We start from the raw sequence: 27874 nt of genomic DNA on the forward strand, positions 1-27874 counted from the left end.
AAGGTAACTAAATATTTTTACCAGTGTCTTGTATGACCTTCCAGAGATGGTTTTTATAGAGACAAGGAGATATATGCATATGTGAATATAATGTGTACCTCCCTTTTTTATGTAACACAAATGGGAGCCTATACGCTAGCCTACTTGCTTTCCTCCCAAGTAACTATACTGCGTGTCTTGAAAGTTGTTCCAATCAAAGTTGTTCCACATCAAAGTTGTTCCACATCATCCACATGTAGCTCCCTTCATCTGTTGCAGGGCTGCAGACTTTTTCATTGCATGGATTATACCATAATCACACAATTTATCTAACAAGGGGACTTGTGATAGGCATTTAGATTAGAATATAATTTTTTGCTACTACAAACAAGGTGGCAATTTCAATGAATGTCTTGTACACACATCTTTGACCTGAAGTACAAAGATATGTTATAAAAAATGTTGAGGGAATTCCCTGGCGGTCCAGTGGTTAGGACTCTGCATTCTCACTGCTGAGGGCCCGGGTTCAATCCCTGGTCGGGGAGCTAAGATCCCAAAAGCCATGTGGTGTGGCCAAAAAAAAAAAAAAAAAAAAAAGTTGATACATTTGTCCAAATGTCCTCTAACGAGGTTAAACTAAATTATACTTACCAGCAGGGAGGTGGGGGCCCTTCTCAAAACCTGGTGGAGGCAAGGTATTGTCAAATTTTTTTAATCTTTTCCCATCTGATAAGGGAAAGTGAGATCTCCTAGTTACAATTTGCATGTACATGATTGAAGCATTTCTTACATACTCCAAAGCCATTTCCTTTTCTCCATGTCCTGAACTATCCCTGTGAGTCTGTCCTTTGGTCACTGAGTTGATGAACTTCCTAACTGATAAATACTCTTTGTATATTACGCCAACTGGCCCTGTTGATTATTAGATCATTAATCGGTGAGTGGATCAATCAGAGCGGATCAATCAGAGAGTTAATCTCGACCGGGAAGAAGACATTGTCCATGGGAATTTCAATGAATGAATCAAGGCTCAACCTCCACCCTTATCCTTGATTTAAAAAAACAAAACCTCTTGAGTGTCTCCCACTTGCCTGAATGCAAATAGTGATTCAGCCTCGGGCCTTGACTCAGAAGGCGCTCTGTCACCATCCCAGGATACAAAAGGCTTTCAAGGGAAGTTTTTGGGTCCAAGTCCATTGGGCGTGGCCGAGTTGGGGGCTCCAAGAAAAGATGGATAAGCCCTTTTTGTTCCCATTTACTGAGCACCTGCTGTGTGCCAGGCTCTGTCTGTGCAGGAGCCTCACCCACACAGGTGTCCCTTTAGCATCCCCAAGTGGTATTTGACGCTCCTGCACTGGAGCCAAGGCCCACATAGGACCAGTTGATACATTCCAGTGCAGTCAGATTAGCCACCTGTCAGAAAGAAGGAAACTCTAGATGTAATGGATGTGGAATCATATCAAGACATGAAGTGGTAAAAAGCAAGGTACAGAACAGCATGCACAATGTGATGCCATTTGCATATGAAGAGGGAGAAATATGTGGGTATTTCTTAGAGACACAGAAACAACCATTGGAGGGAGAACTAGAAACTGGTCACAGGGGATTGTCTCTGAGGAGGGGATCTGGGTGGCGGCCGGGCAGGAGTGGGAGGGAGGTTCTTTACTATCTGCCCTTTCCTGTGTCTTAAATTTTTTTTTAATCATTTGCAAGTATTAACCTCATTAATTATTTTTTTGGGGAGGGCCATGCCTCGCTGCATGTGGGATCTTAGTTCCCCGAACAGGAGTAGCACCCGTGCCCCCTGAAGTGCAAGTGCAGAGTCTTACCCACTGGACCGCCAGGGAAGTCCCTAACCTCATTAATTCTTTTTTTTTTTTTTAATTTATTTATTTAATTTATTTAGTTTTGGCTGCATTGGGTCTTCATTGCAGCGAGCAGGGGCTACTCTTCTTCGCTGCGGTACGCAGGCTTCTCATTGCGGTGGCTTCTCGTTGTGGAGCACGGGCTCTAGGCGCGCGGGCTCAGTAGTTGTACTTGCGGGCTGTAGATGCAGGCTCAGTAGTTGCGGCGCACGGGCTTAGTTGCTCCGTGGCATGCGGAATCTTCCCGGACCAGGGCTCGAACCCGTGTCCCCTGCATTGGCAGGCGGATTCCCAACCACTGCCACCAAGGAAGCCCTAACCTCATTAATTCTTAATAGGGTAGCAAAAGTTGTCCATCATGGAGGACCTGTTAAATATATAACAGTCCAATCAATGGAATATTTTGCAGCTGTTGAAATGTTGAAGCCTGTCTATGTACATATAAACGCTCCAAGGCTCCCATCTCTCTCATAGGAAAAGCCAAAATATTCACACCACCATGAGGCTCTGCAGGACTGGGCCCCTTGTGGCTCCTCTGAATTCACCTCCCCGACGAGGCTCCAGCCACAACGGACCACACCAGGCATGCGCCAGCCTCAACACCTTTGCATGTGATGTTCCCTTTCTGTGGAATATCTCCCCCTCCCCCCACCCAGAGGGCCACCAGGCTCAGCTCCTCACCTCAGGGAAGTCTCCTCTGGCACCACTTCATCCCCCACCTCCCCAGCCTCTCACACTCCTTACCCCCTCTCCTTGTTTGACTTTTCTCCCCAGCACTCAGCAAATATCTGACATCATGTATATTTTACTTATTTTACTGACTGCCCTTCAGACCAGAGGTTAGCAAACTACAGCCCCCAGGCCAAATCCAACCTGTGGTTTGTTTTTGTATGGCTCTTGAGCTAAGAACAGCTTTTACAGACAAACAGTTGCTATCAATTTGAGGAAAGGGAGTTCTACCTGGGCAGGAAGTATCTGTCTCCTTCACTGCTGTGACCTAAGCCTGGTTTATAGTAGGTGCTCAACAAATATTAGCTGAATGGATGAAAGAACTCATATACTTTTTTTTTTTTTTTTTTGGCCACGCTGCGCAGCTTGCAGGGTCTTAGTTCCCCGACCAGGAATTGAACCTGGGCCCCCTGCAGTGGAAGCGCCGAGTCCTAACCACTGGACTGCCAGGGAATTCCCACTTTTAAGTGAAAAAAATTCAGGTGAACAGAATATCTCAGAGGCTGCCTGTTGTGCAGAACTTAATAAATTATAAGTTTAGGCCCAGACTGTACAATTAGACCCAAGAATCTGGTTACTTCTGAGGAGGGAAGCAGACAGGGGTGGGAAGGAGATTTCTTTTTCTCCAAACCGTTTCTGAAGGGTATGAATGTTTTATTTCAGATGCATGTGTCACCATTTCAAATAAAATACTTTTTCATGAAAAAAAACCCAACCACAAAACCCAGGCAAATACTGACTGCCTGCCGCTGAGACCCAGTTTCTTCATCTAGTTAATGGGGGTAAATAAGTAGGGTGACCAACCATCCTGGCTTGCCCAGGACCGAGCGAGTCCTGGGACGGTCCCAGGCAGCTGGGAAGAGGGGGTCTCCCTGGGTAAAAGGCAGTTGTCCAAGGCCTTGAGGGTGGTGGGTGGATGTGTGGGTGCTGAGTGGCGCCCTGAAGCTAGACCTCTCCACACCTGCTGGGCCGGCATCCCACCTGGAGGTCCACTGATGTTCCAGACCTGACGCAGGTCCCTGGATCTCGCTAAGGTGCAGAGCGCATCTTGCCTGGCTAATCATGCGTTTGCCAAAGGGGCTGACATCCGTAATCTCGCAGACCGTCTAATTTGCCTTGGCAGCCTCGCCCCTCGGACTGCACTGATATCGCCCTGTTATCTCCACTTCCTGACAGAAGGCTGAGCCTGTTTCCAGGTAAGGCCCCAGGGCCTCCTCTCTCCCCACCTGTGCCCACCTTTCGTACCTGGAGACCTTTGTGCATCTCTGGACCACTGAGTGTGGCAGATATTGCCAAGGAGGGGAAAGTGAGAACAAACTATTTCCTTAGGTCAAAGCTACCTTAGTCTCAGACTCAAAATAAAATCCAAACCCTGCTCTTGGCTCACAAGATGCTACCTAACCTGGGGCTCATCTCCTCCTCTGTCCCCGCTGTTCACCTGCTCCAGCCTCAGTGACCTTCCTGCTTCCTCTTCATACAGGTTCTTTCCCATAGCAGGGCCGTTGCCCTTGCCGTGCCCTCTGCCCACAACGGCCTTCCCCAGAGCTGTTCTCAGTTCATACAGCACCTCCCAGATGCTAACGTCTTCTCCCTTTCCCACTGCCGCCACATTGGCCCATATGACCCCCACAGCAAGCCCTGAGTGGTAGGCAAGATTATCAGCCTCTTTTTATAGATAAGGAAACCGAGGCTCAGAGAGGTGACATGCTAACATGCCCAAGTCACAGTGAGCAAGCGATGGGATGTCCCTGGCCTAGCAGGCTAGGATATTGTAATAAATCAGCCAGACACAAACAAGCCCCGATGCTCGAGGAGCTCACAGGTGAGGGAGGAAGAGTGCTAACGGGCAATTCGCCAACCCTGAGGGACCCAGGTGAGTCAGAGGAGTGAGACTCTGACCGACTCCAGGCTGAGGTCACAAGGATGGGCAGGTGAGAAAGGGAAGTAAGAAGACATTCCAGGCGGCAGTGACCGCTGACCACCATGATTAAGAAGCCCAGGGGCAGACGAGTGTTCCAGGATGAGAAATTAGTTCAGATGGCAGAGGCTTTGGGGCCGAGAGAGCCCCAGGCCCCTTGAGCCCACCTCCCCCATGAGGGTCCAGCCACAACAGACCACACCAGGCATGCTCCGGTCTCAGCGACTTGGCATGTGGTGTTCCCATTCTGTAGAATATCTTCCCCCCAGATGGCCCTTGCAGCTTTTGAGATTGCCAGTCTTTTTTAAAATTAGAAATGTTCAAATGGAGTTTAGAAAACTATGGTTTGTTTTTAATATTTTTATTTAACACATTAACACTTTTAAGACATATACGCACATTACTGCAAAGCACAAAGGTGGGGTCCCGCCTAGCCCTACCACCTGTGGTTGTGTGACCCTGGATAGGTCCCTTCCCTTGAACTACAACTACCACGTAGGTTGGGACCTAGAACCTGGAAAAGCCACCGCAGAAGCCCTCCTCACAGGCACGTGTACACAGACACAGACACAGACACACAGACACACACACACACACACACACACACCCTCTATCTTGATTTCACCTGGCTGTTCTCACTGATCTTGGAGATAGGGTTGCCAAATAAAATACAGATACCCTATTAAACTAGAATTTCATATAAACAACAAATAAGCTTTTAGTATCAGACTGCATGGAACAGAATTAATTCTTTACCTGAAATTCAAAATTAACTGTATCTCTTGTATTTTTATTTGCTAAGTCTGGCAGCCCTACTTGGAGACTGGCTCCAACCAGCACTTAGAGCACAATCTATATAACCAGTCCCCTGCTGATGATGGGCAATGAGGTTGCTTCTCATCTTCTGCTTACAATAGTAAGCAACAGTCCCATGATAATCCTTGCACAAAGGACACTGACCTCATCTACAATTGTATCTGTAGGGTGTGTTCCTAGAAGTCGCTTAGTCACTCTCTGCCTGAATTCCTGTGGCCAGGCTGTCAGGGCCTCCATGCCTCAGACCAGCTCCCTCTCAGTCTCCCGGGAGAGCAGCAACCCTTCTCTATCCCAGTCTCTCCCTCCACCTTGTTCTTTCTCCTTGTCTCTCTCCATCTCTGTCTCTTTCCCTTTCTGTCTCTCTGGGAGTCTCTTTCTGACTCTGTCTCTCTCTCTCTCTCACTGTCTCACCTTGGGCATGTCTCTCTCTGTCTCCCCGGACTCTGCCTGCCCCTGTCTCTCTCAGTCTTTCTCCCTATTTCTGCCTCTCTCAACCTGTCTCCATTTGACCCGGCAGCTCTGTATATAAAATGCTTAGATGAGCAGGCAAGACATATTTGGAAGGATGCTCACTCTAGCACAGTCCATAACAGTTGTGAAAATTAATAAAGGGAAAGAAATCTCACTAAAATGGAGTCGGGAGGCCAGAAGGGGGAGCTCTCATGCATATGCCACTAGAAGTCAATACAAATCCCAACAGGGGATGTACCTTGCATCTCTGGCAGGAAGTGACGCTATTTTAGTAGTACCAGCAGGAGCAAGAAAGATTTTCTCCTTGCTTGACAATGGCTCGGCCATTGAGAGACTGTCACAATGCAGCCAATGACAAGGCACTATACTTTGAACTCCCAGTTTCCTCCAATGGACTTTTTGTTTATAACAGCCCCTCCCAACTTCCCCTTCTCCTCTATAAAAGAGTTTCCTCTCCTTTGTTTTACCAGACTCACATGTGGTTTGCCATAGCTGCATGTCCCGATTTGCAATTCTTTGCTGCTCCTGGATAAACTCATTTTGTTGGTAAAATAACCAGCTGTATTATTGTTTTAGGCTGACACCGTCAAACTGGAAACAACCTAAATACCCACTGATAAATAAAGTATGGTCCATCCTCACCAGGAGCATCATGCAGTCATTAAAAATGACACCACAATGACAGGAAGGATGTTGAGAGATGATCATGGAGTGAAAAATGCAGGTTATAGACCAGAAGTAAAGCATTTGCCCATTTTAAGTTTCAATCAAAAATATGGTGATCCAAGGACATGTAAGTATTTCATTGAAGAAATGATCACTGGTTGTCTGTGGGGTGGGATGAGAAGTGGTTTCCACTTTCTTTTTCAGATTTTTCTGCTTTACCTGTCTTCTGTTATTTTTTAAAACAATAAGCATTATAATTCTTAACATTGTGCATATTTGCTTTATCGTTTTATTTATGTATTTATACACAGCCATGTACAATTTTCTTCTGAACCATTTGAGAGTAATTTGATATGCTCTTCTATGCATATCTCCTAAGAATAAGGACATTCTCTATGTGACTGTGGTGTAATTATCAAAATCAGGAAATCTAACACTGATAAAATACTATTACTTGTTCCACAATCCATATTCAAATGTCAGCAATTGGCCCATTAACATCCTTTAGGGCAACCCCTATCCCATCAAGAATCCAACCCGGGATCATGCAGCATTGCAGTTGGTTGCTTGCCTCTTTAGTCTTCTTTAATTTGACCTTGACATTTTTCAAGAGTTTCGAAGAATGTCCCTCAGTTTGGATGACTTGCCTGATGTTTCCTTATAATTAGACTCAGGTTAAACGTTTTTCTGCCAGGAACCTCGGAAGTGCTGCGTCCTCGAGTGCATCCCGTCAAGTCACCCACGGTTTGTCCCATTATTGGGGATACTAAGTCTGATCCCTCAGTAAAGAAGGTGTCTGCTAGGTTTCTCCACTACAAAGTTACTAATTTTCCCTTTGTAAATAATTTGTGGGGTCATCATGTGAGACCAAACAGATAGTCTAGATGATTTTTATAAGCAGAAGAGTTATCACTAAAGTCTTGTAAGAACTGAGCTTGTCCGCCTGGTTCTAACCATCAACTGAGCGGCTGCCCCACCCCAGCTGCAATAGACGTGTTGTAACACTAGCCTGTGTACAGAATAGAATTTCCTAGCTAGCCTAAGGATGCGTTTTACCTGAGGCTCTTTTTAAAAGATACAGATTCCCAGGCCCCACCCACATCTGCCAATCAGAATCTCTAAGAGAAGAGCCTGAGAATCTATTTTGGAGCAACTGCCTCCCAGGTAATTCATGTCTTCAGGGCAAGTTTGGGAAACACTTCACTTAATAGTAGTACTTAGTCATCAAACATTTACAGCTGCTAGCTGCTTGGGTGAGGCTGAGCACTGCTGGGTGGTCTCAAGAATGGAGGAGAAAAACAGTAGTGGCACTGGTAGCTCACATTTATTAAGCACTTATTTTGTGCCAGGCCCCGTTCTAATGCTTGACGTGGATTATTTCACTAGATTTCCCACAACTCCGTGAGGAAGACACGTTTATTAACCCCACGTTACAGACGAGGAAACCAAGGCACAAAGAGATTAGAGTAAGTTGTTCGAGGGAATTCCCTGGCGGTCCAGTGGTTAGGGCTCTGCGCTTTCACTGCCCAGGGCCCGAGTCTGATCCCTGGTCGGGGGACTAAGATCCCACAAGCTGCATGGCGCGGCCAAACCAAAAAAAAATTGTCCAAGGTCACACAACTAGTAGTGTAGATGCTGGGGACTGTGCAGTGTGCCTGAGACCATGCGTCTATTCACACCTCTATGCTGTACCACCAAGTCGCTCCTGTTCCGCTCGGGCAAATTACTCACCCTTTCCCTCCTCCACTCCATCACGTGTGTAATGGCAAGGCTGGTTAAGAGGATTCAATCAGATTGACTTTTCTGTAGTATCCTGAATGCCTGGTTTTGGTCACCTTTCAGGAGAGAAAGGAGGGAGGATTAAATAAAAATTATTTGAGGGCAGGCGCTGTGTCAGGAACCCGGGATGAGAATGATTATCTATCGTCGTTATTCCTGTACTCATTAACGCCCAGCTGAGCCTCATATGGGACATTCAGCAGATACCGCGGAAGGCCAGGGGATATTGAGAGAGGAAAAAAGGCAAGAGAGCTTCCAGGGATCACGTCGAGGGCCTGGGCGGGTCAGGTCCCCACCAGGCAGCAGCAATCTTACCTGCCCCCAGTCTCGCCCCCTCTGCCCAGCAAGTCCTGGCTCCTGCGCTTCCGGTTTGAGGACCCGCCTCCCCGCGCTAGACAGCGGGGCCAGCTTCTTTCAGGCTCTTTTCGCCACCGTACTGGCCCCTAATTCCGGGCTGGAAGAGTCGCCATGGAAAGGAAGTATCATTGTAAAAGGGCTCCCTTTAGTTCCATTTCAATTCTAGGAATATTTACTGAGTATACTCGGGGTCCAGTGTGGAGGACAGTGGTGCACGAGACAGGTACGGTCCTTGCCCTCAAGAGCTTACTAGTGTGCGAGGCAGCCATTAAAACAAGTAACTGCACAAATGATTTAATGACAAGGTGTGAGCTGCCTGGCATATAGCAGATGTTCAAGACATTATTCTGCTAATATACATCGACTGGGGTTTCCAGACTTAACGGATAAAAATACAGGACACCCAGTTAAATATGAATTTCAAACAAACAACAAATAATTTTTTAGTATGAATATTCCTGGTGTTCACTTCCTAACTTGGGGAAATTACACTCCCATGCAATATTACAGGAAAGGGAGAAGGCACAGGTGGAGAAGGGATAAAAGATCTAGATGCTTCTGTAACCCTTTGGACTTCCGGCTTCTAGTTTCTTTATAAAGTAGGAGGTATTTACTATTTATGAAATAGCTACCATTTATTAATCCCCTACCACGAGCACTTAACAGTCTGTAATTATACATTTGATTAGTGTATAAATCCCCAGTGGCTAGCACAATCCTGGCTCATAATGGGTGCTTAGTAAACAACATATATGCCTGAATATAAGGAAATCAAAAAAGTTTTTTGGTCAAACTGAATGTGAGAGCTTTTACCACTGAAGATGAAATACTTCTAATGCCTACTTATTTTTAATTATACTATATTTAAAACAAGTGTAGAAATATATTGTCTAGTCATACATTTTAAGAAATAGTTTGATCCACATCCATCTTTGACATCAGAGTAATTGACAACATCAGAGTAACTTTTAGAGTTATTTAAGTGTCCCAGGCACGTCCTAGTCCTACTTGAGTTGCTTGAGAGCTGGCACTTCCTGTATCTTGTGCATGATGCTAGAAGTCTTATCCCAAGGCCTAGGTACCCATCCCTAAAACATCTGATTCCCCCACAGCTGCTCCTCTTGGAGTCTTCCCTTCAATTCAGAAAGATAACTCCACCCCCCAGTCATTCAAGCCCCAAACCTTGGTGTCATTCTCTCATGGCAACTCCTCTCTTGCTTTCACACCTTACCCTCAAAAAATATCTGACGGAATCAGACAACTTCAGCACCCATGGCTACACGGCCCCAAGCGGCCGCTGTCTCCTGCCCGGAACCGCCAACAGCAGCCTCCCTGGTCTCTGCTTTCCCTCTTTCCCCGCTGTTGTCCCTTCTCCACATGTAGGAGACAGATCCTATTAAAACCTATTTAAATCGGGAGGGGGAAGTATTTTCCAGACGTCCTACAGCCAGCGGCAGAGTGCAGCACGGAAACACGCCCATGACCTCAGATCTTCACGTGTGGAACCCTCTACTATGATGTCTCAGGGCTGCCGCTAAGGCACCTGAAGTCGTTTCATGGAACATGGCCACTTCTTGCCTCATGGGGGGTGGGGTTCGGCGGGGAAGGGGGTTCGTTCTCCAGACAAGACAGGCCCGGTGAAGCCAGCCGGCGAAGTGTCAGAGCTGAGATCAGAGCCAGATGGGACTCACTCGTGACAGACAAGACCTTCCCCTTAAAAAGAGCAACAATCTTCCGGAGGCCCCCCCAGGCCCAGACTTCAGCAAATGGTGGTTAATGAAAACAGGCACTACAGCTTACCAGTTGGATAAATTATGAAATTTATTTATATTTCACCTTTTAAAAGCCAGAACATAACAAATGTCACTTTCTGGAAAGTCGTCTTATTAGAAATACATGAAGTGCACTTAATACAAGGAACTCAGTTTCTTGGTATCACCAGTGAGACCACCATCATCACGTCCCGCAAATGAAGGTTTTGTCAAATTTCCCTCTAAACTTAGACTGAGATGAACTTCTTCCAGAAATTACAGTGAAGAAGCTGACCATAACATCCGGGCCCTCCCAAGCAACAGCACATTAGAAAAAGTTACTTTGCCCCCAAAGGGCCCGTCTTTGCTGGGCCCTGGGCATGTGCAGCTCTCGCTGGCAGGCAGCGCGAGGCCCACAGCGCAGTGCACAGGCCCAGAGCCCCTTGTCATCTGAAACCTCAGCCACTGACCATAAACAATGTCCATATTCAGACAAGCGGTCTAACAAGGAAAAATGAACCTAAACCCAGATGCCTTTTGGTGGATCAGAAGCTCTGCTCCTACAGATTAGACAGCGCTTAGCCTTGTATTTATTAATATTCGTGAAACAGTCGAACTTCAAGCTTCCGGAGCTATTAGCAAAGCAAGTTTCCAGTGGCCAGTTTCCATTACCGACTGCTCCCAGGAAGTGTGCTGTGCCTTCTGAACAGCGTGTCTTGTCAGAGACAGCAGCGGCGATGCCAGACCTCCCCAACCCCTCTGCTTTAGAAGGCAGGTCTTCACACACCAACTTACGTGTTGAAACCAGTTTTATACGGAAACCATTCGTGATAGAAAAGCAACACGCAGTTTAATCTAAATTACCAAATAAAAGAACGAGTATCCACTGGAGCGCCCAGACTTCTTATTCATTTGAGGACTCCTTTTTGTGCTTCAAGGACAGGAACATAAGCAGGCTCCCCAACAGAGAAGCAAACATAACCAAGTCATTGGAAAATACTTCATTAGTTTGAAAATCAGAACCAAAAAGCTATGGCCCTCCCACCTCACTTAGGTGACCCTCCTCCCCACTTATGGATAAATGGAGTTTAACTTTCCTAAGCCAGAAACACTTACTTTCACTAAAAATATGTGGTTACACCTTTATCCTAAAAAGGCACCATGCAGGCATTTAAGATTGAACCAGTTACTCCTAAGGGTGTGCAGGAATGGTAGGAAAATATCACTAAGCAAAACTTCCAGCACCAGAGCATGTTAAGTCCAGAACATTCACCCCAACAGGACGTGTGAAATGTTTCCCATGAGGTAACTCCAGCTTCTGGCAGCTGCTGCCGAGGACCAACTAACAGGAACTTGCACAGCACAGAAGGAGCTCCATCACTGATCAGATGCATTATTGCCAGAGCTCACACACCCCGGGGACAAGGAGAGGAGACGCTTGCCTCATCTGTGCTATTCATGACCCAGAAAAGGTCCTGGCTGGCTCAGAGGACCTGAGAGGTCAACATCGGACACGAGGCTCAAATGTGAAACAAGGACAGGTGGAGAAGCTGGGTTCCCTTCCAAAAAGGAGGGAGAAGCTGCAGGACGTGGCTGAGGAGCAAGACCAGACATGCGACAAACAGGGTAAACAGTAGGGGAAGAGCCCTAGGAAAGGAGGGCTCTGATCTGGGGACCTGTTCCCTGTCGGAAGTGACCCTGTCCTAATACCACGGCTCACTTCCAGGTCTGTTGTACATTTAGGTGGAGGAGTCACACGTTTCCCGCTGAACACGTAATGGAAGCTCTGGAACACGAGCCCCAGCAGAGCCTGCTCACTGGTCGATGATGGAGCGCTGCAGCACCTGGTTCATCATGTCCTCCTCATCCACGTCGTAATCCTACGGGCAAAAAAGACGCTCAGCCTCAGCCAACTGTGCGCAGCTGCAAGAACTCACTTTCAGTCAGAGAAGCAGGGCATGTGAGCGGTGGCTCTGGAGAGGGGCCAGAGGCCAGGGGCCAGCTCCACGGTCTGTGATGCCGGCTGCATGACTCTGGGAAACTGCTTGATCTCTCTGTGCCTCGGCTGCCTCATCCTGACGATGACCATGATGACGGCTCCCTCAGACGGGAGGGTGGGGACCAGAGAGCACCTGAGTGAAGCCTGGCACAGACCAAGCGTTCAGACCTGGAGCGCTCCGAAGTGAAAGCAGCCTTTTTGATTCAATGAGGCAAAGCTATCTACTTGGGAATTGTATTCATCTTTAACAAAACGACAGTTATTTTGAAGTCTTGAATTTCAGACACACTGTTAGGCCAAAAGTAAAATACTCTTTATGACAACTCAGGAAAGAGTCATGCTTTCCTTCTCAGGTCCTGAAACACAGTCATTAAGACTGAATACTAGGGACGTGACTGGCGGCGCAGTGGTTAAGAATCCGCCTGTTAATGCAGGGGCCACAAGTTCGAGTCCTGGTCCGGGAAGATACCACATGCCGCAGAGCAACTAAGCCCGTGCGCCACAACTACTGAGCCTGCGCTCTAGAGCCCGCGAGTCTGAGCCCGCGTGCCACAACTACTGAAGCCTGCACGCCTAGAGCCCGTGCTCCTCAACAAGAGAAGCCACTGCAATGCGAAGCCCACGCACTGCAACGAAGAGTAGCCCCCGTCACCTCAACTAGAGGAAGCCCGAGTGCAGCAACGAAGACTCGATGCAGCAAAAAAACAAACAAACAAAAAAACTGAATACTATTCTAAAATCCGAACTTGACATCTGTATATGCAAATAAAAGGTTTACTTTAAACAGCTGGCCGGATTTGTCTGCCACTACAATGCCAAGACAACAGTGTGCTCTTCAAAACCACTCAGCTCTAGAGAAAGGATGTAAACCTGATGACCACACTTGGCTAGTTGGTGTGTTTCGTTTGACCTGAAGTACTTTAAAATAAACTTGGGATATGTCATATGAAATTCTGCATTTCCAGCTTCTTGGGGCTGGGGCGGGGAGGAGCCTGGCAATGCTGTGCCCGTCTTTCCACACAACAACAATCAGCTGGGGCTGCTGGCTGCATTACCTGAGTCACACACCGCCCAGCTTGCCATTCCTTAGCAGAATCACTTCCATTACTTGCCTGGTTCCCGTGGGCACCTGAGCTTAAGGATCCGAAACCAGGTTCCATAACAGGTAGAAACCACATACCGAAGTGGACAAAAGTTTTGGAAAACATAAAATAAAAGCAAGCTTACTATATCTCAGTCTAGATGACTGGCCAGTTCATCTTCTTAAATACCACACAGCTGTCATTCCAGGGAGCCCATCACGTCAGTGACAAAACTCACCAAGGAGGCCCACAGTTCTCCAGGTAAGAGAAGGGAGGGAGCTGTGCCATCCCCTGGGGGAAGGAGTTAGAGCCCAGGCTCCAGACTCACCACGAAAGTGTCGTAAGAAAACTGGTGCCGGCGCTGGATGTGCTCTATGAAGTTGGCGCTGCGGTAGTTAGGGTCTCCCCAGGGCATCGAGGCACATATTGGACAAACCTTTCAAAAAAGAAGCACGGTATCAGGTACTGGATGTCTGAGCTGACATCAGCCCTCTGTGGCCTGTGTCCAGCCACCTTTCTTCCAGGACAGCTTTCCTGACCACCAGTCCAGGGCCTGGTCACATCTTCAAGTGCACATTCACATCCCAGACGACACCGTCAGTCTCCTACTCGAGTCAGAAGGCTTAGGCCACGATACCACCCATTTTTGATCCCCTACTGAGGTGAGAACACTGTGTCAGCCTAGGAGGAGCCTAGACTACGACCTTCCAACCCAGCACACAAAATGATCTAAAAGCACAAAGAAAACCAAGGAAATGACAGATGAGCAACATCCCAAGGAAGTAAAACACAGCCTTACGTGCTGTTTTTATAAAGTAAATGCTCAGATGAGGGGGCTCAGGCTAAAGAGCCTTCACACAAGAGGTTGATTTGGGCTTTGAAGAGCGGGAGATATTTGGAAAGACAAAGAGTACATGGCAAGCAGCCAATGAGTCTGGCTAGAATGGAAAATTCACGGCGAGGAGCGAGGGGGTGGGGAGAAGTAGGCGTAAGTGGTCTGGCTTGACAATGGAACCCCACCATCTACAAGGAAGATATGTGACCAAGGGGGTTGACATGAGATAAATGCGAAATGGTGAAGGAGCTAGGCAGGCGGCTGGCGCTGTGGAGGAGAGCAAGATCAGAACCAGAGTCTGGGGGGGAGGAGGCTTCCAAAGGGAAGGGCTGAAACACTGACGTTTAAGGAGTTCTGCAGAAGGAGAGGAGCAGAACAGAGGACCAAGGGCTGAAGGAAGTGAGGCTTCAACAGAGACAAAATAATCAGAGGGATTTCAAGAAGCCAAAGGAGGGAAAAAAAGGACAAAAAATTAGGTTGCAGTACCAGATACCACAGAGTAGTTCAGCAATATCTATCAAAATTATGAGTGTACTTAACCTTTGACCACATTAATCCATATCTAAGACTTTATTACTATTCTTCTTTTGTTAGGAAGTGGGATTCACTGATGGGCCTCAGTGAGGAAGGGACAGGGCCAAGGTCTCATGAGTGCCTCTGTCCAGGGGCCACGATTAGGGATGTATTTGACCCCAGAGCCATCTGGGATGAGCCACTTCTCAGCCGCCACGGCTTCAGATTCATCTGCATTACACTTAGTAAATCCCCACTCCTTGGAGACGCAGATGTCCTGGCGGCCAGGGAACCTGAACTTGGCCCTGCTCAGGGCCTCAGTCACCTGCTCCTCGTTCTGCAGCTTGGTGTGGATGGGCGTGATGACTTCGCCAATGTGGACTCTGGCTCCTGTGCCCGAGGGCTTTCCCAAGGCACCCTGTATACCTGTCTGGAGCCTAGACTGGGGACGGCCTGAGGCCAGACACGAATGTCCACTGGAAAGGGCTGTCTCCAAGGTCCCTTCGGGCAACCCGTACAGGCAACAGGCTGCATACACTACCAAGGAGGCTGCTCTTTGCAGCCATTGCACACCGGGCCCCCATGGAGAAAAGAGCACGGTCGGCTTAACTGGCTGCAGGCTAAGATTTTATTTTTCAGACATACGTAAATATAGGCAAAGGTATGTTAAAATCTATGACACCCTTTAAAAATGTACTATGAAAAACTTCAGAACTATAGGAAAGTAGATAATAGTTTGATAAACCATCCCTTATCCCCAACACCTAGATTTAAGTTTGGCATACTTACTTCAGCAAAAAATGAAGCATTTAAAAATAAGACACAACAATTCACCCTTAACTGTTTCACAACAGTCCTAAAAATGTTTCCCTTTACAAATACAGTACTATTTATTATCTCACCCATCGATCAACAATTTTTTTTAGTAGCATTTAATATCCAGTCTTTCATCAAATTTTCTGATACCGTCTGCAAGTAACCTTGACGTTTATCAATAAGGGACCAGTTAAATCATGGTACAGACAAGTAATGGAAAACTGAGAAGCTCATTAAAAAAGAATCAGATCTACATGTACTGATGTGGACAGATGTCAACAACACTGGTTAGTGTGTAGAAATGAGTTGTCACTTGCATCCAAAGGGGGACAAAAGAGGAGGACAGCATGAATCATACATTTGAAAGCTAGAAATGTCTCTGGATGACGTAATTTTGTATTTTCCACACACACAGTTCAACACTACTCAGAGGCCAATGAGCACTCCACAGAGGTGTCTCTGATGCTGTTAAGAGAGAACTGGTTTAGGAGCCAGGACACTGGGTTCCAGTACTGGTTCTGCACTAACCAGCTTCACAATGCGGGCAGTCCACTTAGTGTGCGTGGTACGCTGGTTTCTTCACTTACTCACTTCCAGAAATGAGTGCAGGGGAGACAGTGGTAGGAAATGAATTTGAGTAGTTCTATCATTTGACTTAACATCCGTTTTAGTTTTCATAATTACTAAAATAGTTGAGCTCATCTGGCTAACTTTAAAATGGAAAATGGGTAGTGGGGGCAGGTGGTGGTGGTTGTGTATCTCTGTGCCTAAGCTCATTTGCTCTTTCAATTAGTAATTGGTTATTAAGAACCATAACTGAAACATCTTGAAGAAGCAGCTGAAAACTTGGCTTTGGGGTGATTTTCATAGAACATATCATGCTTAGTGCAGACAAAGAATGTGTACTGAGCAGCTATTCTGGAATCATAGGAAAAGAAAATGTCTGGCCTCAGACCGTCCTAAGTCTAGGCTCCAGACAGGTATACAGGGTGCCTTGGGAAAGCCCTCGGGCACAGTAGCCAGAGTCCACATTGGCGAAGTCATCACGCCCATCCACACCAAGCTGCAGAACGAGGAGCAGGTGACTGAGGCCCTGAGCAGGGCCAAGTTCAGGTTCCCTGGCCACCAGGACATCTGCGTCTCCAAGGAGTGGGGATTTACTAAGTGTAATGCAGATGAATCTGAAGCCGTGGCGGCTGAGAAGTGGCTCATCCCAGATGGCTCTGGGATGTGATGGCCATTCCAGATTGGCATCTGCCTCAGAAACCTCAACACTCATCTATGTAATAAAGATACAGATCTCAGTAGGACAGGTATTAGTATCAAATGATGGGGCTGTTTATTTTTGAGAGAAAATAATCAATTCTTTGTGACTGATCTCATGAAAGGCCGGCAGGCATGGTGTGGTGTTTTACTTTTACACTGGGTTTACTTCTATTATACAAAAATGACAAGTGGTAATATAATGCATTTATCACATCCAAACATAAACTAAATTGCAAGAATATAAAAAATACTTGAATAACTGATGGTACAGAGGGAACCAGGAGTCTAGGGGAAGAGGCCACAGTCCACTTCTTATACAAGGAACTGACTACATACAAAGAAACAAATTTTAAAAATTGCAGCGAGGTGACAGAAAACAAGGACTTAAGAAGACCAGCTGGGCCCATGGAGAATGTGATGCCAGCAGTGGACGCTGGATTCTAAAGGGATAAAGGAGAGAACACGGAAGAGACAGCAGCAGCTGACAAACCAAAGCTTGAAGAAAAAGAGAAACTGCAGGCTATAGAGAGAAAACAGAGGATCAAATATTCCTCCCACCAATTAGACAGGGAAGATTGGGCATGTCTGAAGGAAAGCAAGTGTTAGGAGTAGGTAGAGAGAAAAGCTGAAGGTGACAGGAGAAACATGGTGGGGAGAGGAAGCCTCAGGAGCAGGGCAAGGCCCTAGTCTCAGTCCTCCACCTGGATCTGAGGATGCGGGCAGAGAAGAGGCGGACTTGCAATGGAGCGTTTTCCTCAGCACGAGGGGATGATAAGGACACAGAACGAGGAGTGCACATTCAAGTGTTCACAGGAACCCGGCGGGAAAGGCAAACAAGCAAAGCAGGATGTCTGTGAGCCATCCCATCTAGAGGGGCCAGCACTACTCAGAGCCAGCCAACTTTTGCCGGAACTTCTAATTTCTCAAATGTAGAGTATCAAGATTGAGAAATCTGCTAATTTTTAAAGTTTGGGGAAATGAAATTGTGTATGGACCAGACAGGCTGCCAGTCTGTGACCTCAGAAATAGATCAGAGAGCTCCTGAGACAGAACGAACAGAGAAGAAAGGAACACACACCTGGTACTTGGAACTTAGTGAAAAGCAGGACTCACCATTATCTGTGGAAAAGATGGGGACAGTTCATGCCAGGAACTTAATGAAAAGAGAGTGCCCAGAATAGCCACCAGACAGTGTGTGTGTGCGCCAGCGGCAATAGGGCCTGGCTGAAAACAGCGTGCTCGCTGGGCCAAGCCAGCCCAGTTCCCTAGTTTGGGGAGTTGGGAAAAGCAGAGAGAGGGGGGATTCATCTGTGGAATCTGTCACAGCACAACATTAAGAGTCCAGGGAGCCCAGTGTAAAAAGTAGCTGTACTGACCAGAATTTGGACTTGGCAAGGAGTTCAATAAAGAGAAGATTCAAGGTATTCTCAAACAGACTAGCTGAATCTTAAGATTTAAGACAGACAAACACAGATTGCCATCAGGCCTAATTCTACTAGCAAAAGCTCATGCTCAAGTCTGTGCACCATCTTTTACAGCAGTGGAGCTGAAGATCTGCTCATAAAACTTGCTACATAGTTCAACAGAAGCAGTGTGAGATAAATGGGAAAACAAACAAAACTATAGAGAAAGTTGTATTAAGACCTAGTCTGTCAATCACATTAAGAGGGAAGGATAACACTGCTGAGATGGACCAAATTCAAACTTTTTTTTTTAAAGAAAACTACATGTCAGCCTTGATATATAAATTAAATATCAAAGGACTGATAAGCACTTTCCTAATAATTTCATCTACATTCTCTTTCTCCACAACTATGAAGACGCTACTCAAATGGAAAATGGCAGCTTTATGCAGACACCAGGGGATCCAAGTTAACATTACCAACAATGGGAACAACAAACATCACATGACCCGCCTGATGTATACCCGGACGATGTAGCATCCCTGCACGATGTAGCATCCCTGCACGTAATCATGAAGAAACAGACAAACCCAAATTGAAGGACGTTCTACAAAACAACTGGCCTGTCCTCTTTAAAAATGTCAAGGTCATGAAAGACAAAGAAAAACTGAGGACTAAAGTGACATGACACCTAAATATAACTCACAGATCCAGGATTTGGGGGCCAGGGGAGATTGCTATGAAGGACACTACAATTGTTAAAATTTAAACATGAATTCCAAAGGAGGTATTAGATTGTATCAATGTTACAATTCCTGAATGTGAAAATCAAACTCACAAAAAAATGTGGTTTTCTAAGAAGACATTACTTCTTCTTAGGAGACATGTGCTGAAGTATTTAGGGACAAAGGGTCATGGTATCTGTAACTTATTCTCAAATGGTTAGCATAAAATATGTATATAGAGTATGGTTAAGCAAATATGGTAAAATCTTATTAATCTGTGACTCTAGGTGAAGGGTACATAGAGTTCATTTAACTAACCCTGTAATTTTTGTTAAGTTTGTCTTTCTTTCCCCATAAAAATTCAAAAAACAACAACAACAAAAACCCACATAACAAAACAAAAAACTCAAAGAGTTACTCTTACCACAGATTTAGTGTCCGTGCTATGGAACAACTTGCAGTGTTCTACAAGTCCTTCTTGATCAAAATTCTTCTCGGGACAGTAAGGACAAGGAAACGTATAACGGTTTGGGACATTTCTGGAAGATGAAAGGCAGGAAAAAAGAAGAAACCTCTCTGTGAGTACCTTTCCGCACAATTTCAATCACTGTACCCTCCCAAAAGGAGCAAAGTTCACTCAATGTGTTACGACAGGGGTTCTGATGATCACTTATGCATCAGGTCAAATGATTTGAAAATAACAGCTCAGCTAATATTTGAAGTGAACATGAGAGTCCTTCTCCACACCCACCCCAAAACAAAACCTTAGGTCAGCTTTAGCCAGCATAACAATTATACCTCCACTTTCCAAAACTCATGAAGAAAGACGTCCACCTAAGAGAGTGACAGAGTCATTTACCTTGGCTGAAGGGACACATCCTTGGTGGTGGCCTTCACACCTTCCATGATGTAATTCTGGTATTTGGAACAGGTGGCCACATGTGCACGGATCTTGGATAGGAAGAACTTAAGTAGGAAGAATCAGAGCCCACAAGTTAGTCAGGATCTTGTACCCAGTCCAACATAGTCCCAAAGCGAAGGCAAGATGAAAACTAGACCTATATCACCCTGGCAAACAATCTCACCAGACTCCTGGCTATGCTGATGCGACTGAAACTCTGACTGTTGCAGGGTTTCTGTTAATACCAAGCCTGATGTTTTACTTGACCAAACAAGGATATCTGCTTCCACTCTAAAATCACTCTCAGAGAGGTTTGCTTTTTTCATGATATGCTCTCTGCTCACAGAGACACTCCAAACCCAGTGAAGTTTTTAAAGTTTTCCACACTAGCACTTAAACTAATCTCCTTACGCAAGCCAAGAACCACATTCCATTATAAGTGCGGCAAAGAAAAGTGATGATTTACGTAAAAGGGATAAAGGCTAGTAATCCTAGTTAAACAATTATATCCTATCACCAGATAGTGATAAATGATCTTACAAAAAAAACCCAGAATCTGAATTCTATTTCTCTAATAAAATCTAGTCTTTGCAAGATGGAAAGAGAAAAGAAAACCCACAGGAAGAGTGCTTCATCACAGGTGATCTAAAAAGAAAGAAAAAGTGTAAGGAATGAAGAAAGAGGAGGTAAAGGGAAGATAAACATTTTTGGAGGTATAATATAATACAATCACAAAGCATACAGAAATTTTTAAAAACTCATCATGCATACATAAAGAAAGATGAAGGTAACAGGAAACTTTATTTCAGTATACTGAGTTTCTAAATCAAAAGAAACTACAAGGAAAAATATGTTTCAGTATTTGAGCTCTGGCTTACCATGATGCTTCTTTCTGTCTTATCTCCAGCTAAAGAACTTGACCTCAAGCTGTCTATCAAAGAGCTCCCAATTAAAAGGGATGGGAAAGAGCCCTACTCAGAACTGCAGCCACTGTGTACCCCTAGTGCTAAATCACTCTGAAAGGAAAGAAATGGTAAGGTATATCCATTTTATGGCTAACCGTATTAAGGTGTTAAAGTAATGAAACTAACATGCGAGGATGTCAAATAAGTCATTAAGTAAAAAAAAGTTTTCAAAAGTGAAAAGAACTTGTAGAAGTATATATTATAGTATGATCCTATTTTGTAGAAATCCCACACTTGTGTTTGTCAATGGGCAGAAAAATGTTTTGCAGCCTTCTAAATTGAAGCATTTTTAAAGAGGTAATCTCTGGAGTGGGGAACAAGCCTACATTAGTTTATATTTTTGTGTTGTCTGGAATTAATAAAATCATAATGATTTAAAAACCAATAATGCTGTGTATATCTCTTTGAAAATAAAATGTTGTAACCTGTACAGTTACAACAGATGTTAAAATAAATATTCTTGACTCTAATATGGTCATACAAAAGAGTATGGATGCATTTCAAATGTTAGATATTGCTATTATAATCAAATGACTTCATATTGACCTTTGCACTACAATTCCTCCTTGCCAAGTGCTAAAAAGTTGAACAAGTTTTATATCTTTAGTAATATACATTATAAAATTTCCCCTCAGGACTTCCCTGGTGTTCCAGTGGTTAAGACTCCGCACTTCCACTGCAGGGGGCGTGGGTTCCATCCCTGGGGTTGGGGAACTAACATCCTGCATGCCGGGTGGCGTGGCCAAAAAAAAAAAAAAGAAAAAAAAAAAAATTCCCCTCAAACTCACTGCAGCAGGTAACTTTGAGTCACTGACTTCATTTTATATTTTAAAAAATTAAGAAATATCATTGTCATTATATTCTAATTAAAACTGTGTATGCTGCTTTGGGAAAATGGGTCTTTTGCAGGAAAAAACTGGGACAACTGATTTCTATGGCTTTCAAAGCTAAACTATGTAATATACTAAACCAATTTTTAAAGGAAAAAAAACCCCACCACAACCAATTAAGGTTACCAAAATGCAACAGCACAGCCACTGCCACAGATAACCAGCATGCACACGTGCTGTTAGTCACTTAGTCACGCTCTAACTTCAGAAACAACGTGGCAACAGATCTACATTTTACCCATCTTATAGAAAGACACTGACTCTTCCGTTTTACTTCCACATACATTTTTACGGCAGCCATGGCAAGAAGTCTCTGTGCTCTCAATCTGCCGCTCGAGCTCCACGGCTCGGACGCCAGGTGCCAGAGTGCTGCGACACACCCCACAGACAGGCTTCTTCGGCTTCAGACATTCCTGCAGGCATGCAGAGCAAAAGCTAGAACAAGACATACAGAGAACCTGCGTCATGCATCGTGGAGACAAGACAACAAAAATGGATAAACTTTTAAAATGACATCAATGAATAAAAAACAACTTGCTCCCTGCTCTTGATTCAAACACTGAGTCCTGCTGGGCAAGAAAAAGGGGGGGAGGGTGTTCCTTGCAATGAACACACAGGTCCAGCAACAGAAATAAATGCAAACTCCCATGACATGGCAGAAGGTGCGACGGCACAGTCTTCAGACCTTAGCCCCTGCCGCTGAGGGATCTTGGTGGGATCTCCTGAACTTCAGTTTCTCCTCTGTGAAGTGCAGATCATAGTACCTACTTCTAGGATTGTTGGGAGGATGGATTATGCATAGCACACTCTTACTACAGTGTCTAGCACATATGAAATGCACCACAAACAGGCGCGGCTATCATTAGAGGTGAATGCAAAGCACTATGGAAACACAAAGTCAAGAGCAACAGTTGTGACCCAAGAAGGACAGAGCTGGTAAGACTTCAGAGGCAGCATCCGCGAAAGAGCCTTAAAAGAAAGAGTTCAGTGGTACAGGAGGGGAAGAATATTCCAGGCCCTTAGACTTAGACTTTTATTTCCTCAGATGCATCGTGAGTGTTTAACACCTTTCCTCATAAGCAGTAGGGAGCCAGGTGTTTAAAACAAGGTAGCAACCAGACCAAATTCAAGTTTTAGAAAAATAACTCTGGCGTTTTCATGAACAATAGAGTTGTCGGTTTTAAAAATTTTTTAGATGAGGAAAGACGAGAAAAGACTTGATGTAGAAACCAAACAGATGGCCAAAGGCAAGAAACCGCGAGGCAATAAAGAATTCAGGAAATGATTCAGGGGTAGAATCAGTAGGACTTGGTAATTTACTGAATTTGGAAAAGCAAAGAAGTCAAAGATGACCAACTTTCTGTCCGAAGCCTAGACAGGTGGTGATACTCAGATACGGTACAGAGAAAGAAGGAATAATAAGGCATGAAAATACCCTGGCTACATACTCAACCTGACAGACAAGATAACAAAATCTGCCAGGAAGAACTCAGGACATATAATCAAAGGTAATTTGTGCATCTGACCATTTTTTACTGTCTCTAAAAATTTTCTTCCTTTTTGTTATTTAGCTAGATGTTAAATGCTGCTAGACAAAATTCTAAACCAGGATGGGAGAAGGTGAGGGGGTCTAATGATTCACAACCGAGGGCACAGTGGTGAACTAAACAAAGTCCCTGTCATCATGATGCTTATATTCCAGGGTAGAGGAAAACACAAGTGTTAATTTCAGATAGTGATTAAATATATGAAGGAAATAAAACAAGGCAAAGAGATCAGCTGTGGGGGAAGGGGATCATAGAAAGCTTCTTTAAGGGGTAACAGTTGAGCTGAGACCTAAAATTATGAGGAGAGCCGCACAGATGTGGATGAAAAGAGTTCCACAGAGATGACACCAAGTGCAAAGCGGGAACCAAAAGGTAGAAGGGAAGGTCTCTGAGGCCATGATGTGGTAGACCACGGGGAGAGGATAAGTGATGAGGTTAAAGAGGCAGATGGGGCCTTATAGCCATCATTTGTTGTACCTCTTCTCAAAGGCAGATCAATAGAGTAACCCAAGAGAGCACAGAAGATCCCAGAGAGCATAATGAAATCAAACCCAGCTTGTACATAAAAGCGGCTCAAAGCCTCCCTTCAAGCATACACCGAGGTTCAGCTCAGAGATCAATGTTCACAAGCCACTCTGTGACTGAGTCATGCCCGACGAACAAGCCTGCTTTTAAATGGCCCCTGTATCTTGGACTGGCTTTTAGTTTCCATTTCCTATTTATGGGCCTTTTTCTAGTTCAGCCTTCTAGATGCTCCACTTCCTGTTATAATGCTACTTAGAAAATCCTTCTCTTGGGCACCCAGCCACCTGCCATTCTCCAGCTGTATTCCACTAAGTTGGAGGGGGATGTAAAATTCAGGGCTTGAAATAAAGTTTTATAAAAATTCAATGCCCCACGCAGCCGGAGCTGCAGTGATGCTCACTTCCAAGCACAAAAGTTAGCAAAAATCAACCAGGCAGAGCAAAAAGCACTTGGCTGGAGCTAAGGGAGACTTGGCTGCCCTCACAGAGGTGTAGCCATCTGTCTTCAATCAGCACTGAACTGATGAATACACGGAGCTAGTATGGTGAGTATAGAAATGAGCCAAGGTTTGAATCCCAGTACTGCCCCCTGACCTCTGACCTAGGAAAGGTCCATCTGGCTCAAGGAAACCTCAAATTCTGCTGCTCTTCAGTTGGCAAATTGTGCTGGGTCAATTCTCTTTATAAATGTTAACTGTAAATGAAATCCATTGAATTAATCCAAAATTAGGTAAACATAATAAGGAGGACTGATCCAAGGAAAAGAGGACTCAACGAGAAAGCTACCTAGGCTCCACTTCAACTTTCACAAAGTATGCTTCCACCACTAATTTCTTAGTTCATTCGTTCCTTACTTGATCACTCCCCCTGCCCCCACCCCAGGTTTGATCTCTATAATACCTTCCCATCGCATAATGAGTTTTGACAAAAGTTTGAGCATTATTAGTACTTATTTATCATCAATTCACTGGACTGTGAAGTCCATGGGCAGAATCACCTTGTTTCCTACTGTGTCCCCAAATCTGGCACATAGTTGAGCACACAAATATTTTAGCCAGTTGAACATAAGATTGGAAGATGGTTGCTCAGACACTACGTTGGGCACCTGGGACAGAAAGAGGCGCAAAACAGACATGATCACTGCCCTCGTGATCCCTAAGTTTTGCTCTGTGCAAGGTAGGAGAAAGAAGCCCCAGGAAAGAAGCAGAGACGTAATTTAAATGGGGATGGTGACAAGGGAGGTAACTTAAACTGGGACCTGAAGTCTGGAAAGGATCTGGGATAGTGACGGGGGAGGTGCAAATGAGGCAAGAAGAGTTCCAGGTTAATTGAACTGCAAACAGGAACAGCCTGAAGCTAGAAAGAGCTTGGTGCACTTGAAGAAGCAAAAAGCAGTCAGTGTGCCTGAAGAGCCCCTGCCAGGTGCCAACTGTTCTCTGAACTGGCAAACAGACACCTGCAGTCCATCTGGGGAGAGTAGACAATGGTGAACCTGCCCTAAGTGAGCCTCAGTGCCCTCACCTGCAAGATGGCCTCCAACCCTCTTCCCCTGCAGGAGTGCTGCAAAAATAAGAATGCCCATGAGGTCCAGTAGGTGCCTATTGTGCCTACTGACCAACAGAGGGGTCCTAAGACCAATACCAAGATGATGCCCGTGACGAGCATTGGGGAAGGCCACAGAGGAAAATCCAACTCCCAGTAGCAAGAGGAAGGTAGCCACATTCTCTACAGTTCTTTCAACTTAAGCGTCTGATGTGTGTCTGATGGAGCAAGGCTTAGATTCAAATCCAGCCAACCTCAAAGCACCTACCCCAGAACCTATACTGGACATTTTCACACACATCTCCTTTAGTCGTTATAAGCAGTCTATTAGCAATATGGAGGCTTTACAATTTCAAATGCAATGAAACAAACCTCGTACCCAAGTAGGAATGCTAACAATCCCTATCTGCCAACTCCCCACCTCTTTCACAGTGAAGGGCAGACTGGTCAGATCTACATCAAGACTTCCCTTTTGTTCTTTTGGTCTAGTCCGGCGTTTCCCCAACTGCAGTGAACATTAGCATTACTTGGCACAGCTGGACACATGACGCCATACACAGTGTACTTCAGGGGCCACGTACAGACTATTTAAGGGAAACTGGCTCCCCAAGAGCCGACTTTAGACCCTACCAAACCCCCAGCAGGGTGCGACTCCACCATCGCGCGTGGGAAGGAGCCTGGCAGGCTGCCTGTAACACAGCAGGAGCTCAACAGAAGAGCGGGATACTTGGGTGTAAGCAGGGCGGAAGAGAAGACCACCCCGCCAACTTCCACGGGCCTCCAGCAACTCCATGTCGTCTCGCTCCCGCCTCGAGACCCTCCCTGCTGAGGCCTCGCTCCTCGGCTCCATTTTCCTCCCAGTCAGGCGCCCCCCCGACCGGCCCCTGACCCTCCACTTACACGTGTCCACAGGGCACCTGCACCGGCTTCTCGTACACCTCTAGGCAGACGGGACACGTGAAGCGGCCCAGGGGGTCGGCCTCCGCCGCGGGCCCTGCCAGCTGCGAACCACCATCACGATCCTGCAGTTGCGCCGCCATCTTGCCGCCGCTGAGCGCAGGGCAACGGCGGCCGAGAAGGAGGAGCCCGAGGGGCGGAGCTAGGGGCGTGGCTTATGGAACGTGCGTGGGGCTGGGGGCGGGGCTAGCGGGTGGGCCGCGCCTCCTGGCCTCTCTGACGGGAGGGAGGGAGGGAAATCTGGAAAATGTGGAGCCAGATCCAGAGACTGGCTTTGTGGAACAGGCTTTGTGCTTCAGCCACTGTTTCCCAAATTTAAATAGTTATTACTATTACTTAATATTTACTTATGCACTATTACTGAATCTTTCTCTTCAAGCGAGTTGTTCTTTCTTTAAACTTCAGCAAACAAAATTTAAAGGGAGATCTGTTATCACTCCCAAGCTACAAATAGAAAATCAGTATCGCATTTCTACAGGACACTGGAAAAATACAATGGAAACAATACAATCTTATAAATTCATGCTGGATACTGTTGCCGCTGAAAAGGGAGATTAAGCATGATTAGAGAGTTGCTGAAGACAGACTACCACCACACTGAGACTTCCTGGTGAAAGCAGAAGTAATCTCTATCTCCCTTAGAGTCAAACTATTTAAAATTGTGTCCACATGCCTCCTGGCCATGGGGTCCAGCTCCAGCTCTGTATAAGGTGGGGAGCCTCGGGTTTGAACAGAGAGACTAAACCTCAATCTTGAAAGGAGCAGGCCTAGAACCCAGATGTTTTGAATCTCAACTTTCTCCACTTTTCACTGCACCAAATTGGCTCTTGTATATAGCCCACTTAACAAAAGCTACATCTTTTTAAAAGGCAGGCTCTGCTAACAAGTCTGTGTGGTTTTCTTAACCACGAAAGTCAATGATCAATTAAACTCCACCCTGAAAGGCCACAAAGCCCTCACAGTAAGGAGTCTGCACAGGACAAATAAACCACGTTTGCTAAGCCAGATAAATTGAATGCAAATTTGCGCCTCATTTGTCCCATTCTCAGTCCTCTGGGTTGATTTTGCTTGACCTGCTGGCAGCAGGAGGATTATTTTTAGCTTGCCATGTGGGCATCTTTTCACAAACGAATAACCTGGCGGGTGGGTAGGCAGCAACCCTAGAGGGCCAATGCTTACGTTTTACCATTTCTTTTTCTTGTTCCTATGCCAGGCACCTGTGCATCTGACCTCTTCCCAGCCAAAAGTGCCCTTTCTCCTCTCCAGGGATGGGGGTGCTTTAGTGGAGGCAGAGGTGTGTTGTGGGTATTTATAAGCCTTTGTGTTGGCTTTGTAGCTGCTACCAGACCCTGTGCTGAGAGCGGGGAGGACGGTGAGGGCAGGGGAGTCCCAGACCCGGGCTTCAAATCCACTGAGTGCCTCCAGTTTGGGCTCTTGAAATGAACTTTCCATGAGCTCGTACACTTAGTCAGAGAGACAGGAGGACAGGATTGAAATAATACTATATTAATAGTGAACTTTTTGTATGCTTATTATTCTAAGCACTTTACATGAATGAATCCTCAGAGCAAGCTATGA

General features: G+C 45.6%; 1 protein-coding gene and 1 non-coding gene across 2 annotated transcripts; both read right to left on the bottom strand.

Annotated features, from left to right (window-relative positions):
• Positions 1–10376: 10376 nt before the first annotated feature.
• Positions 10377–26412, bottom strand: RNF114 (ring finger protein 114). The gene is made up of 6 exons (XM_061208209.1): positions 26240–26412; positions 22011–22161; positions 19830–19936; positions 19395–19509; positions 13741–13848; positions 10377–12211 (listed from the first exon to the last, which is right to left on the bottom strand). The coding sequence occupies exons 1-6, from the start codon at positions 26377–26379 to the stop codon at positions 12146–12148; spliced, it is 687 nt and encodes a 228-aa protein (XP_061064192.1). The 5' UTR covers positions 26380–26412; the 3' UTR covers positions 10377–12145.
• Positions 15245–15379, bottom strand: LOC133104618 (small nucleolar RNA SNORA70). Its single transcript, XR_009703675.1, has one exon. It is a non-coding gene; the product is annotated as a small nucleolar RNA SNORA70 (small nucleolar RNA).
• Positions 26413–27874: the final 1462 nt, after the last annotated feature.

The sequence above is a fragment of the Eubalaena glacialis genome, chromosome 13 (genome assembly GCF_028564815.1).
Source record: "Eubalaena glacialis isolate mEubGla1 chromosome 13, mEubGla1.1.hap2.+ XY, whole genome shotgun sequence".
Classification (NCBI taxonomy): Eukaryota; Metazoa; Chordata; class Mammalia; order Artiodactyla; family Balaenidae; genus Eubalaena; species Eubalaena glacialis.